Source organism: Carlito syrichta, unplaced genomic scaffold, assembly GCF_000164805.1.
Source record: "Carlito syrichta isolate Samal-C Ts95f unplaced genomic scaffold, Tarsius_syrichta-2.0.1 Scaffold301761, whole genome shotgun sequence".
In the NCBI taxonomy this organism is placed as follows: domain Eukaryota; kingdom Metazoa; phylum Chordata; class Mammalia; order Primates; family Tarsiidae; genus Carlito; species Carlito syrichta.
In genome coordinates this window covers 401903-418277 of record NW_007245857.1, presented here as the reverse complement: position 1 = coordinate 418277, position 16375 = coordinate 401903, and the positions used below count along the sequence as shown (strand labels likewise).

Below are 16375 nucleotides of genomic sequence, written 5' to 3'. Positions count from 1 at the left end.
TTAGAGAGAAGTCAATGCCTGATTTTAAAGCCTCAAAGGACAGATGACTCTTTTGTCAAGGGCTAACACAACTGATGACTTTAAGTTGGAGTCAATACTCAATTACCATTCTCAAAATCCTAAAGCCCTTATTTATTTATTTTGAGTCAGAGTCTCACTCTGTCACCCAGGCTGGAGTGCAGTAGCACACTCATGGTCACTGCAGCCTTGACCTGCTGGGCTCAGGTGATCCTTCCACCTCAGCCTTCCAAGTAGCTGGAACCACAGGCGCACACCACCACACCCAGCTAATTTTTTGATTTATTGTAGAGACGAGGTCTCACCTAGTTGCCTAAGCTGGTCTCAAACCCCTGGACTCAGACAATCCTCTTGCCTTCACTTCCCAAAGTGCTGGGGTTACAGGCGTGAGCCACTGTGCCTGGCCAAGCCTTTAAAAATTATGCTATATCTGCTCTGCCTGGGTTCTATAAATGGAACAATGAAGCGTGGATGGCAGCATATTTGTTTACAGCATGGTTTACTAAATAATTTAAGCCCACTGTTGAGACCTACTACTCAGAAAAAAAAAATTCCTTTCAAAATACTACTGCTTATGGACAATGTACTTGGTCACCCAAGAACTCTGATGGACATATACAAGATTACTGTTGTTTTTATGCCTACTAATACAACATCCATTCTGCAGATCATGGAACCACATGTGCGCACCACCACACTCACCTAATTTTTTGATTTATTGTAGAGACGAGGTCTCCCTAGTTGCCTAAGCTGTTCTCAAACCCCTGGACTCAGGCAATTCTCTTGCCTTCACCTTCCTAAGTGCTGGGATTACAAGATCATTTTGACTTTCAAGTCTTGTCATTTAAGAAATAGATTTCACCAAAGAGATTGCTAAGGCCTAGAGCTCAAGACCAGCTGAACAACATAGCAAGACCCCATCTCTAAAAAAAAAAAAAAAAGTTAAAAATTATCTAGGCACAGTGGTGTGCACCTGTAGACCTAGCTACTTGGGAGGCTGAGATGGGAAGATCGTTTAAGTCCAGGAGTTTGAGGTTACAGTTAGCTATGATCATGCCACAACATTCCAGCCTTGGTGATACAGCAAGACTATCTCCAAAAAAATTTTTCAAATAAATATATTTTATAAGGTTATTACTGCTATATATAGTGATTCTTCTGATGGGTCTGGGCAAAGTCAACTGAAAACCTTCTGGAAAGGATTTACCACTCTAGATGCCATCAAGAACACTTGTGGATTCATGGGAGTTCAAAATATCAACATTAGCAGGATTTTGGAAGAGGCTGATTCCAACCCATATGGATGATTTTAAGAGATTCAAGACTTTAGTGGAGGAAGTCACTGCAGATGTGGTAGAACTATCAAGAAAACTAGAATTAGAAATGGAGCCTGAGGATATAATTGAATTGCTATCATCTTATGATAAAACTTTAATGGATAAGAAATTTCTTCTTTGGAATGAGCAAAGTCAGTGGTTTCCTGAGATGGAATCTATTTCTGGTGAAGATCACTGTGAACACTGTTGAAATGATAACAAATGATGTAAACTATTCCATAAACTTAGTTGATAAAGGAGCAGGGGTTGAGAAGACTGACTCCAATTTTGACAGACATTCTACTGTGGATAAAATGCTATCAAATAGCATCACATGCTACAAAGACATCTTTCATGAAAGGACAAGTAAATCAATGCAACAAACTCCACTGCTGTCTTCTTTGGAGATACTGCCACAGCCACCCCAACCTTCATCAACCACCACCCTGATCAGTCAGCAACCATCAACATTGAGGTAAGACCCCTACCACCAAAAACATTATGGCTTGCTGAAGGCTCAGATGATCATTGCTAATTTTTTTTGCAATAAAGTATTTGTAAATTAAAGTATGTACAGGCTCAATGCAATGGCTCACACCTGTAATACCAGCAGTTTGGAAGGCCAAGACAGGAGGATTGCTTGGACCCAGAAGTTCGAGACCAGTCTAGGTGACATAGTGAGACCATGTCTCTATAAAAATTTTTTTTAAATATTAGCTAGATGTGGTGGCATCCACCTGTAGCCCTAGCTACTTGGAAGGCTGAGGTATGAGGATAGCTTAAGCCCAAGAATTTGAGGCTTCAGTGAGCTAAGATCATGCCACTATACTCCAGCCTGGATGACAGAATGAGATCTTGTCTCAAAAGGAAAAAAGTATGTACATTATTTTTTAAAGATATAATTCTATTGCACACATAACAGACAACAGTATAGTATAAATTTTGTATGCACTGGGAAACAAAAAAGTGTATAACACTTTATTGCAATGGTCTAGAACCAAAATCAAAATATCTACGATAGATATGCTTATAATACCTGTCTCACAAGATTGTTTAAGGATTAAATAAATTGAGTTTACAGCAGTTCTTGATACATGATATATATAAAAAACCACTATATTATAGTATTATTGCTGTTACTCTTAGAAGACATCAGACTCATTTCTAGAGACGTTTCATTTTGAAATTCCATCCCTCAGTTTCTTCATCTGTATACTAAAGCAAATACATAACTTCATGGTATTGTTGTGAAGCATAAAGGAGTTAATGAATACAAAGTGCCTAGCAAAGCACTGATAATCAATGTTTTTTTCTCTAGTGCCAAATATTAATTTATAAATCAAATATGTATATAATTTGAAACAATTTCTCCACTACAGTCCTTATTAAAAATGGTAGTCCTGTTTTCAGGATGGCCCATAGACTCCATTAATATAATTATTATTATTATTGAATATGCCATAATAATAATTTTATAGCCTAATCCTCAGTCTTTAGAAAAGAAGGTCATGAGGCATAAGAGAAAGGCACAATGCTTGGTATAATATTACACTCATTTTCATCGTATTCAATCTGTCCATTGCTATGAAGTAGACATACTCTCTTTTTACAATGAAAGTCCTGATATTACACACATTAAGTGAAGAATAAGAATCTGAGACAGAACACCATAGTGCTTTCTTGATGGTTACTCACAATGTAGACTAATTATCTGCTCTTGGATTATCTGTCTTGACGTTTTCAAATGACTTTCCATTTACCACTATTATGATACTTTTTTTTAGGTTTATCTATCCTCTTAACCCCACTAGACTAAAATACATATAAGAACAGAGACTGTGTCTTCTGACCATGCCTATCACTATATAGATGCACAGAAAATGCCTACTGAATACATACATGAAGGCATTGTCTAGCCTTGTTTTAACGGTAAAAGAGCACCAAAAATAATACTAAGCAGCACAACACGTAATCCAGAACTTTTTAAATTGCTCATGTTTAATGTAAATCTATTTATATATTTTAAAAGTTAATATAAAAAGGGAATAATTTTTTTTGGAATAAGATTTCTGAAGAACTCAATCATTACTATACAACCCAAGATACCTGAACTTCTCCACGCCTCCTCTTTTCAAATATCAGTCTTTCTTCTTCTGCCTTCTGTTCCCACTGCAGTTTTTCCAGTTGTTGAGTCATTATACCTACTTTCTTTCTTACTTGTTCCTTAAGTTCTTTATAGCGATCCAACTGTATAAAAAGTATTGAAATACTACTAACTCACTTAAAGAAGCATGAGAGGAAATTATTTGTATGCACTAGCAGATAATTAATATTATCAAAAGCCTTCTTTTATAAATTAAATAACTGACCATCTTTCCTAGGTAAAATAAGGTGACTATAATATGAAAGCCTCCTTTTTAAAAACTGTTTAGATAGAGCAATTAAGTATTTTTTTAAAACCCTGTCTGAAAATCTTAAATCAGAAAGGGGAATCCAGAGGAAAAGATATATTTTTTTCTACTTATATAGTCACAATTATTTTGATACATATATTGTGATGTTAAGCTTATCATAAAATTGATGAGAGAGATGAATAACAAAAATTTAGTTGAGAGAATGTTTGAAAATTCTCAGTTACATACTTTTAGATATCTACTATTGATTTATTATAATTATATCTTATATACTAAGTTAGAGATTAACTCATCACTGAACATTTTCAAGTACCTTAAGTAATCAATTTCCCTACTGTCAATTAAGTGATCATGTCTCTTCAAAGCCAATATCTTTAAGTTTTTACTAGATGAAAATGACTAACTTAAGAGTAACTTAATTACCTTTTATTACAAAATGATACAATGTAATTTTGTTTAAGTATTTCCTATGACTTTAATTAACTCATAATTATAATGCCATGTAATCTTATAAAGTAAAAACAGCTTAGTCTAAAGATTGAATTTATAGTCTGTGGACAAGCTGAAAAACTTGAATTTTCATAATTTACATTCTGAGGATAATCCCTTAAAATATCAGAGAGGTCATCCTTTAAACTTTTTCTAATTAAAAGGAGAACCTAAAATAATAGAAACAAAATATTTTCTCATATGTTGACTTTTTCACCTGACTGGCTTCCAGTTCAATGTCTCGCCCTTTATGTAAGATTTCTTCCTCAATCTGCTTTTCAAAACTTTTCCATGCACTATCTAAATCAACCAGCTCTGTCTCCAGTGCTCTTATGTCATCTTCCTGTTTAGAACATTGTTTTTCATTGTCCTTTATTGATTTCTTAGCCGCATCTAATTTCTTGAGATGGTGAGAAGTGTTTTCTTTGGCTTTAATGTACTGAGGTCTCTTCTGATTTAAAAGGGTTTCAAGTGATCTAAAAAGGAAAAAAAGTTTGATTCAAAAGAAATTTTTTTAATATATAAGGAGAATACATTTTTTATCAAATCACTTTAAAAAACAACGTTAAGAGAATGTAAGTAGATCAGTGATTCTCAAAGACTGGGCAAGGTTGGGGGCGGGTTGAATAGATAAAGCAAAGGAGCATCTTTTAAGACTGGTTAAACTACTGTACGTGATACTGTGATATGACACTATGAACCTGTCAAAACCTATAAAACTTTAACAGCACCAAGAGTGAACCTTAATGTAAGCACATTTTTTAAAAAAAATCACTTTAGGAGGATGAGAGATCTCAGACAATGTAGAATGTGACAAAAGAATCTAACTTTATTACAAATATATGAAATAATCTTACTGAAGGGGTGAGAGGAAAGCATACTGATTTAAGTAATTTTGGAAATGAGTGGAGTCTATAAGACCAAAAACAAAAGGAATTGCACATAAGCACTTTAGTGATAAAGTTGCTTATAATGGGGGTATGAGTTAACAATTCTGATCATGCTACACATGATTACTGGAACGGAACAATTAAGCACATAGATGAAAGCCAGGTTTCTCACTGTTAAAATGGGAGGTTATAGATAAACAAGAAAAGGCTAAAATGATTCATGTGGTAATAGATTAGAGTTGAGAGACATCAGTATGAACTCATGTTAAGATTAATATAGACAGATAGTTATACATGGAAATATTTGCAGATATGTATATAGAGTTAATATACACATGTATTTCCTAGTTCTGTCAGCTAAGAAAGCCTAGAAACAAAGACACCCCAGTAGGAATGAGCATACCTTGCACCCACAAGTTGACTGCTAACACCATTATCCAATAAAAGGAAACAGTTTTCCTGGGAGAAGTGACTGATTATAAGCTTGGGGTAGGTTCATACAAACTAGGGCAAGTTGATATTAGGAATGGCTCATATAAGATCACACTATAAGACAAGCATCTTCTAGTGTCAAAGTAAAAAAGTGCACCATTTAAAAAAAAATCATAATAATGAGTGATTTCAAAGATACAGGAACCAACTCAAAGGGTTCTTAATAGCCACAGCAGGAATAATCTAAGCAACCAAATAAATAATGTAGTACTGAATTGTAATTTCAACTTTCCAAAAATGCTACTGATGTAAACAGATAAAATTAATTTAATTTATAAACAAATAAAAGACAAATCTCCTGTGCAGAAGAACTGCAAATTAATTATGTAGATACTCTACCCCTCAAGGTAGTATCTAACTCCCCACTACTCATATGTGAGTTATACATAGTGACTTCCTTCCAAAGATTATAGTATAAAAGAGGGAAACAAATAACTTTGTAGCACAGAAACATGACAAACACTACCTCAGTCAGGTGATCAGGGACAATCAACAACAGTAATGTCATCTTGATATATGATATAGTATAAGTGTCATATAACATACATAATATGTTAACATTCTAATATAATATAATGAGAATGGCATTTTACTTTTGTGGTCTTCCTCCCTAAAATTCATAACTCCAGTCTAATTAAGAGAAAACTATCAGACAAATCTCAATTAAGGGACATTCTACATAAAACCCAACAAATATTCCTCAAAATCGTCAAGCTCATCAAAAACAAAAAATAGTATGAGAAACTACAGATAAAAGGAGCCTATGAAGACACATACTCAAATATAATATGGTATTCTGAATAAAAAAAAATATTAGGCAAAGACTAAGAAAATATAAATAAAGTGTGGACGTTAATTAATAATAATGTATCAATATTGGTTTATTAATTCTGACAAATGTAGAATACTAATATAAGATGATAATAAAAGGATAAACTAAGTGTGAGGAATATAATAACATTATGTACTATCTTTATAATTTTTCAGTATATATATCTCAAAGTATTTCAGAGTAAAAAGCTTATTTTTAAAAATCAACTTTCGAAGTGTCACCTATATTTTTATTTTCTCTATCAATCTACATAAAACTCAACTGTTAATACCTATTTTTTTTAAAACTCACTTTAATTCCTTTTCTGTTTGTTGCTGTTGTCTAGTTAGCATTCCATGTTCCTTTTTCTTGGCTTTAACTACATTTTCAAGATGAGAAAAAGATTCTTTTGTGATACTCAAATCCCTATTCACATGTTCTAACTTGGTGTTCAGAAAATGAATTTTTTTCTCATTATGATATAGTTGGAAAAGCTGTAGTTGTAGCTTGCTTATTTTCAGTTCTTCAAGGAGACTCTGGTATCGTTCTGCCTGTAAAACAGTGTGATTCAACAGCAGTTAAAAGGAAGTGTATTTAAGATGACCTTTCATAAACTCAACTATTATACCAACAAATTATCTCTAATGAATTTTTGCGTATGTCATTAAGAAACAATATTCTTGCCAAAAGTAGCATTGTTTGGAGAGAGTTTTTAATATATTTTTAACATAAGCTAGTAAACCAGTAAATGATTTTATGTTCTTGTATTTAGTGGTATGATGGAAAGAACAATGAAGTAGCACCCATTAACCTAGATCATAATCCCATTCATCTTGACCTCTGAGTCTGGCAACTCCAACAACTTTTCTGGCATTAGCTTCCTCATTTGTATACTGACGAAAGAGTGTTATATGACTTATAAAGTCCCTAACAATTTTAAATTCAATGATTCCAGGTAAAATTCCTGCCTACCAAAAGTAATTTTCCTATTCATAGAACTAATAGGACTATTGGAGTTATAAATTATATGTGAAAATAAAGAATCTCCTTAGCATTTTTATTATTAATAAAGAAATAAAGGAATAGGCAGCCTCAAGAGAAAAACTCCTAACCAATATTGGAAGTGTTGCAAGTAACAGGTTAAAGTCATTGCCCAGGATGTTGTAAAAATAATAATAATAAGGCCAGGATGTTGTTAAAAAAACCAAAAAAACTAGATTATTCTAATTGTCCTTAAAATGTTTAAGTTCTGCAATTTTGTAATCTAGTTCAGTGTATTAAGAATACAACAGTCTAGACCCACTGCTGCCACTCCTTTCCACTAACAAAACCAATGACATGTATACACATTCAAAAATATGAAGACACAGAGAATATCACTAATAAGGAACACATTCACCTTTCATTTATTTCTTCAGGTATGTATTCAGTGTCCATTAAGTGCAAGGCCCTGATCTATGTGTTGAAAATATAGTGGAGAACAAGACAGACTGTCCCTGCTCTTATGAAGTTTATACTCCAGTTATTCTGGAGAGGAGACAGAGGGAAAAAAAAGTCAGAATAAACAAGTACACAAATAATAGATAATTTCATACAGCATAAATTCTACAAAAGAAACAAAGTAGGTTAATGTGATAGCACAAAGGAGGGGGCACAAATTTAGATTAGGATGTGAACAGCAAATGCTTACCTGACTAAATGGCTTTTTTTATTTAAAAAAAAAAAAAAAAAGCCTTTTAGGCAGTCTCTAAAGGCAAAACTATTTTCATAACAATACTAAGACTTTACTTGCCTTTTTCAGTGTGCTAATACTTGCAGTGATGGTGCAAAAGCCAAAGGTAGGTAAAAAACTAGGACTTACCACAAGTAAGACTTAATACAGAGCGTTTATGAAAATCCAGCCTTCTAATGTTTGCCTTCTATTAAGCCAAACATTAAAGAAATTATAAAAGTGTAAAACAATGTCTCTCTTCTAATTAATTTGTTTTGAAAAAGTTGTTTTTCATAAAAATGTTACCCATGTTAAATAATGAGTTTATTGTTATTTCACATGGATCATTAAAGTATTTTAAAATTTATAGTTTTAATTTCAAATATAATAAATATTGGTAGATATAACCCATCTGAACAAAAACTCCTTGGGGTCCACAATAATTTTAAGAGTATTAAAGGAATTAAGATCCAAAAGTTTGAGAGCTGGGAAAATCAGACACTTTTGTAATTCAGGTTGTCCTGCCTATTTGGAAAGAAAAATCCAAACAGTGGAAGATATATCAAAAAGTTTATTTTAATGCATATTGGGCTTTATTTGTCTTATACGCTTAAAATAATCTTCACGTAACCCCACACTAATACCTAGTGATTCTAACAAAGTTTGCACCCAACACTTAATGGTTACATCTTCATGACACCTTACCTCTTCCTTCTCTAATTTTGCATGTTTGCGCTCTGCTGCTATATTTTTTTTCTTATTAAAATTAAACTGTGCATCCTCTTCAGCTTTTTGTAACTTTCTTTTCTTTTCTTCATATTCTCCTATAAGCTCTCCCGAAGTGCTGATTTCCTCAAAAAACTGAGTTCGTTCTTTGGGTTTTTTCATTGAAATTGACTCTACAGTTCCCTTTTTAAAAACAGTAAAGCACATCAACATGTAAAATATAGTGATGTATCTTCAAAACCATAAATCAAACTACTACAGCTACTTACCTGAAAAACTAAACAGTTTTGTGCTTTGACTATTATGCCTATCTTTTCCAATTCTGCTATGTAAGCAGAACGGCTCACAAGATTATCATCAAAACGAAATTCTGAGCATCCCCCTAAAATAAAAGAATAAAGACTTATAGAAAATATAAATATCAGACATATCTCAAAAACCACTGAAAGTTTAATAAAATTATTTTTCTTATTGAAATGGACAGCTGTGCAATAATATGCATGGTAATAAATGCATTTAATCTGTCAAAAAATACTGAGTGTCTATCATATGTCAAGTACTATTCTATGGTGGCAAACAAAACAGATGAAAGCCTCTGATCTCAGGAAGCTCACGTGCTAGTCAGGGAAACAAACAAAAATGAGATATGCAAGTAAAATAAACAGTAAGGGAATTTAGGGGAGGTTAACAAGACAATATTTATACATTAGAAATGTTCTATGAGGCCAGACACAGCAACAACAATAACAGTAACAACATAGGATAAAAATCCTAGCATAGGATAAAAATATACATATAAACAACTTCCAATCTTGTTTATTCAGGAAACACAGGGAATTCATGAATAAATCACAAAATACAAATTCAAACATTTCATTCAAGTTGCTTTTTGGTGGCAAAAGAAAATGTCCATACATGTCAAAAATATTCATACAACTAGTTAATTACTAAGAAAACCTGATAAACATAAAGAACCTCACAAAGAAACTTTATGATGTCTGTCTTAAAGGTAAGCTCCCTTCTTCTTTTTTTTTTGAGTTGCAGTCTTCACTCTGTTGCCTAGACTGGAGTGCAATGGCCTCACTGCAGCCTTGAACTCATGGGCTCAAGCAATCCTCCTTTCTCAGGCTCCCAAGCAGCTGTGACTACAGGTGTGCGCCATCATGCCCAGCTAATTTTTAAATTTTTTTTTTTTTTTTTGAGTTGGAGTCTCACTTTGTTGCCCAGACTGGAGTGCAGTGGCTGCTCCCGGCCACCGCAGCCTCGACCTGCTGGGCTCTGGCGATTCTTCCACCTCAGCCTTCCGAGTAGCCAGAATTACAGGTACGCACTACCACGCCCAGCTGATTTTTTGATGTATTGTAGAGATGAGGTCTCGCTGCCCAGGCGGGTCTCGAACCCGCGGGCTCAGGCAATCCACTCACCTCAGCCTCCCAAAGGCGCGGGATTACAGGCTGAGCCACCGAGCCTGGCTAATTTTTAAATTTTTTGTAGAGACAAGGTCTCACTATGTGGTCCAGGCTTGTCCCAAACTCCTGGGCTCAAGCAATCCTCCTGCCTCCCAAAGTGCTGGGATTACAGGCATGAGCCACTGTGCCTAGACGCCTCCTTCATCTTAACCAAATATCCTTATTTTAGTAAATCATTTGACAGTAGGGGGATTTGAACAAATATGTCTGCTTAGGGAAGAATGTTAGTGGAGAATCAAACGAGTTCTGTTACTTGCTTCTGACATTTGTTATCTGAGAGAGAGAGAGAGAAAAGAACCTCTAGTTTACTATGCCAGTAGAATAGTCACACCCTCTAAAGAAGGAAAAAAAAAATGGGCATTCTTACTTAACTCAAAAAATCAAATTACTCACAAGCAAAAATCTACCAAAAAATACCTCGGATAATCCTTGCAAATGTTTTCTCTTCTCCACTTGCCTCTACATATACAATTTTTACACTTGCAGAAGAAGAAACAGGTTTTCCAATATGTGCTCCATGAATAAGTTCTTGAATGTTTTTCACTCTTAAATTAGCTGTTTTCTCTCCCATTACAAAACTAAGTGCATCCATTACATTAGATTTTCCTAGGGAAGAAATAAAACATTATTCATTCTTAATGATAAAATGTCTTGTCTAAAGTTGAAGAAATCAGGCCACCAATGGACATGAAATATAGCCAATACATGTTTAGATAGGCCCTATTTTGTCAGTGTTCAAAATGTACATGACTGGAAAATTTTATGTAGATCACTTGCTTCTTCTATGCAGCTATGGTAGAGCATTAAGTGGTCCAAATTTAAGGCTATAAAGACATAAATCCAAACACCGGCTCTTTCCCATATATTAGGTATTACATCATGGCAAATCATTTAACTTTTCTGAATCTCAGTTATCCCTATTTTATAAATATGGAAACTATCACCTAAAGCATTGGTGTAGCACCAAACCCTCACATACTAAAAAAGGAAGGCGGGGGTGGCGGGGGGAGAGGTTAATTAGATTAAATCCAGGGTTTCCCCAAGGGCTAAACTAAAACTGCCAAAATATTTATGAATGATATAAGACAGTGCTAAAGAAAATTTATACAGCAGGCCTAAGTGCTATCATTCGAAAGTCCTGTCTAACAAGATTGGCTGGCATCTGGGGATTAGGATTTGGGGAGGGTTTCTACCATTCCCTGACAAGAACGGCTCACTGTGCCTAAGCTGTGCCAACAAAATGATTGAAGCTGAACACGTGTTTTCTTTCTATGATTCTGAAATATGGGTACATGATAGGCAGAGGGTGCATATATGACCATCTCCCAATAAAAACTCCAGGCACTGAGTCTTTAGTGAGTTTCCTTAATAGGCAACATTTCACACATGACTGGTTGCAGGAGATGTTAAGCACAATGTGACTTCAGTGGGTGATGACTCTTAGATTCATGGCCTGGTTTCCTCAGACTTCTCTCCATATGCTTTTTCCCCTTCCTGAGTTTGTTTTGTATATTTTCACAGTAATAATAGTCAATAATTTTACTATATAAAAATAGTTGATAGCAAAATGATTGACTGTAATGATAGTTAAGAGTCTTGAGTAAAGACTATCAAGTAAAACTATATGCTGAGTCCTGTGAGTCCTCCCAGCAAATCACCAAACCTAGGGGTAGTCATGGTGATCCCTAATCCCAATGTTAAATTTATTATCCAATCACGAGCCCATCATTTGCTCTGAGACAATTTCCAAGGTACAATGTTACTGCAGCTATAAACTTTCTTTTTTTTTCCTTTTTCACATTCCTTCCCCCAATCCACAAGCAGTTTAAATTTTCAATGCCAAAACAGGGAAAGTAACATGAACAAAGAGGAAGGGATACTGTCAGACACTAGAAATATGACTTAGTTTTAGCGGTTTAGATGTTTCTAAAAAGAACTAGAAGGGCCAGATACAGTGGCTCACACCTGAAATTCCAGTGCTTTGGGAGGCCAAGGCGGGAGGATCACTTGAAGGCAGGAGTTCAAAACCAGCTTAGGCAATATAGCACAACCCTGTCTTTACCCAAAAGAAAAGTTTTAAAAAATTATCCAGGTGTGGTGATGTGCATCTGAAGTCCCAATTACTCAAGAGGCTGAGGCAGGAGGACCTCTTGAGCCCAGGAGTCTGAAGCTGTAGTGAGCTAGAATCAAACCACTGTACTCTGGCCTAGGTGACAGAGCAAGACCCTGTCTCTTTAAAAAAATAAATAACAGTAGTTAAAATGTTGCAAATTTATTTAGCTGAGTTTCAGTTAACTAATAGATATGAAACAGTTTTGGGGGGTTAATTGATAATCCATACATTGAGGGCTATGGCAAGACTGTGCATATAGGACAAAATAAACATTCATTGAATTAAATTATTAAGTAGTTCAATTCAATAATTCAAGTAATTAATAAATAAGAGAGATAAACAGATACTTTTTTTTTTTTTGAGACAGGGTCTCACTTTGTTGCCCAGGTTAGAATGCAGTGGCATGATCACATTTCACTGCAGCCTTGAACTCGTGAGCTCAAGCAAGTCTTCTACCTCAGCCTCCCAAGTAGCTGAGACCACAGGTGTACTCCACTGTACCCAGCTAATTATTTTATTTTTTGTAGAAACAGGGTCTCACTATGTTGCACAGGCTTAGAAACTCTATTTGGTCAATCTTTATTTAAAATCTACCTAAAATAGATATTTCCCACCCAAATTCATTTGTTCAATTAATATTGTTTGTGCCTTATAAAGGTTATATTCTGTCAAGAGAGGGCAACATAACATACCACAAAGTGGCAACAAACCAAATATCTATCAACTGATGAACAGATAAACAAAATGTGGAATACCTATACAGTGGAATATTATTTGGTAATAAAAAGGAAATAAGTACTAATACACCCAGCAACATGGATGAACCTTAAAAACATTACGCTAAGTGAAAGAAGCCAGACACAAAAGGCCATATATTGTCTGATTACATTTATATAAAATGTCCAGAATAGGTAAATCCACAGACAGAAAGGGAATTAGTAGTTGTCAGGGGATGGGTAGAGAAGAGGTAACAGACAGTGACTGCTAATGGGTACAAGGTTTCTTCTGGGACAATGGAAATATTCTGGAATTAGGTGGAGAAGATGGTTGCACAACTCTGAGAACATACTAAAAACCACTGAATTATACACTTTAAAAAGATGCATTTTATGGTATATAAATTATATTTCAATAAAGTTGTTATTTAAAAAGAACAAATCTAAAACAGTGCTTCATGTATTTTTTATCCCTGTCCACTGAAATGGTCCAGAACCAATATTATCCAAATGCACTGAGAACCACTAGTTCCCAGGTGATGGTATCTAATATCTTCCTACTAAAAGGAACCAGTATCATTGGAGAACTAGCCAATTCTAAGTATGAGGCAGGGAAAATTGAATATGAGCCTGGGAACTAGGACATCATATGTCAGAAAGTAAGGAAACTTCATAATATTAATGAGATCATGACCAAAGGATGCAAGAGACAGTCCTGGTCCAACTGACTGAAGTTATGACAATCTGAGCATCAAAAAGAATGATTTGGGTGAATTAAAACACATTGCATCAATGAAAATACATGATGAAAAATAACACTAACAACAAAAAAAGAAAAAGCCATATTTGCATTTGAGGCAGTTATTGAAATTTTGCCGGAAAATATTAGTTAAAAGGAAAGGGGCAAACATTTAACCTGTTTTCCACTGTGAACTGTATTTTAGGTTAATCAATAACCCCACTTAACAAAGGAAAGCTCTTTTTTTTTTTTTTTACAGGGGAATACCATCCAATGAATGTAGTTAGTATAAAAGAATTAGAAAAATCTGATTTTGCAAGCATTAACAAAATGCTCACTCAAGTGAGATCCGGAAGGATCGCCAGAGCCCAGCAGGATGAGGCTGTGGTGGCCAGGGAAACTGCCAGGGGAGGGGGCACACCTCATCAACAAAGGTACCCCATAATGAACATTTGTATACCTAACCCTGAATTGTACCCATCTTTAAAATAAAAAAATTTTTTAATAAAAATAAAATTTTTAAAAAGGTAACATTTTCTTCTGATAAGTAAATATTTCAATGTAGGGAACTGGGAAAATACAGGAAAAAAATCACCTGAAAGTCTTAGTAAACACTTAATTTTCTTTAAAATTTCATACAGAGAGAGAGAGAGAATGGGGGGAGAGGGGGAGAGAGGGAGAGAGGGAGAGAGGGAGAGAGGGAGAGAGGGAGAGAGGGGGAGAGAGAGAGAGAGAGAGAGAGAGAGAGAGACTCATGACTTGCTGTCACTCCTGCTGGAGTACAGTGACATGATAACTCACTGTAGCCTCCAACTGCTGGCTTCAAGCCATTTTCCCACCTCAGCCTCCAGAGTGGCCAGGACTATAGGCATGCACCACCATGCCTGGCTAATTTTTTAATATTTTCTAGAGACAGGGTCTTGTTATGTTGCCCAGTTTGGTCTTAAACTCCTAGTCTCAAGTGATCGTCTAGCCTGGGACTCAATTATGTTTAAATGAATAAAATTATACTAAAGTGCTAAACAGGATGAGAAGACTGAATTGACCATCGATTTTTACAAGTTGTAGGTTGACAGTGACCTCAATAAGTGCCACTTCAGTGCGGTCCAGGGTTGAGAACTGAATCAAGAAGGTTGAAAAGAGAAAGGAACTATTGACAACTGTTTCAAAAACTTTAGCCATACTGATAAGAAAAATGGGGTGACAGCCTGAGGGGACAGGGAAGTTCAATGGATTTTTTTCAAGCATTTTACTACAAAATGTTCACCCATACAGAAGAGTTGAAAGAGTTTTATAGTTAACACTCACATATTTACCACTAAATTCTACAACTAACATTATACTTGCTTTCACAAGTTAAGCCATGTTTTTTTCAAAATGACTGTAAAAAGGGTATGCGTTTAAGCCAATGAAAATTATCAAACGAAGAAGAAAGGATAATTCAAAAGAAAAAGATAGTTACAAAAGCAAAGACTTGAGGAGCTAATAGGATCCAAAGCACAAGTGAAGAGGATGACCTCAGAGCCAGGTACACGAGTAATACTTCCCTACTTAAAATCCTTCAAGGTCTTTTTTTTCCCCCAGAAAGTACAAACTCCTCACCAACCTTATATCCCATTGCTTCCCTAAATATGCACTATACTTTGGAATGTTAGTTGTACCACAAGAAACTTTTACAAATCTCTGGAAAAAGATTCTACTCTATAAGCCCAGCTCAAAAGCCAACTCCTCCAGAAAACCTTTCCTGATGTACACCTCTTCCTGTCCATACTTCCCCAAATCAGATTTTTTATCTTCCTTGTTTAAAGTTTCATAAACAGTATTATTTGGCCTTCTATTTCAATTAGTATATTATTTTCTTACATTCTCTATACCTAAGAACAGAAGTTGTCATATGTATATCTTCTTCTACTTCTAGCACTATGTGTGTGCGTGTGTGTACACGTGTGTGTGTGTATGTGTGTGTGTGTGTGTGTGCAACAACTACTTGCTGAATCTAACAATGGAAAACATGAAGGTTAAGATTAAAACTGAATCCCCCTACTGGGAATATACCCGGAGGAACTCAAATCATTCTACAAAAAAGACACTTGCACCCACATGTTTATTGCAGCACTATTCACAATAGCAAAAACATGGAACCAACCGTGCTGCCCATTGAAACTGGACTGGTTAGAAAAATGTGATACATATACACAATATCATGCAGCCATAAAGAAGGAGTTCACAGCAACTTGGATGGATTTAGAGTCTATATACTTAGTGATCTATCACAGAAAAAAAGAGCAGAGTACCACATGCTCTCACTCCAAAAGTGACCCTGAACATTTACCATAAGACTATAAGAAAGAGGTTGGCCCATTACAAAGTAGGCAAAAGATATGAACAGACACTTCTCAAAAGAAGACATGTGAGCGGCCAACAGATACATGAAGAAATGTTCAACCTCACTAGTCATCAAGGAGATGCAA

General features: G+C 35.1%; 1 protein-coding gene across 2 annotated transcripts in view; it reads right to left on the bottom strand.

Annotated features, from left to right (window-relative positions):
* The window catches only part of SMC1B (structural maintenance of chromosomes 1B), an 89935-nt gene that overhangs the window by 69750 nt on the left and 3810 nt on the right, over positions 1–16375 (bottom strand). For both annotated transcript variants that reach the window (XM_008055169.1, XM_008055170.1), the window contains exons 2-7: positions 10754–10942; positions 9137–9249; positions 8847–9050; positions 6743–6981; positions 4455–4713; positions 3441–3581 (exon numbers count right to left, since the gene is read on the bottom strand). In XM_008055169.1, the coding sequence (XP_008053360.1) occupies positions 3441–3581; positions 4455–4713; positions 6743–6981; positions 8847–9050; positions 9137–9249; positions 10754–10942 (1145 nt within the window). The remainder of the gene's footprint in view (positions 1–3440; positions 3582–4454; positions 4714–6742; positions 6982–8846; positions 9051–9136; positions 9250–10753; positions 10943–16375) is intronic.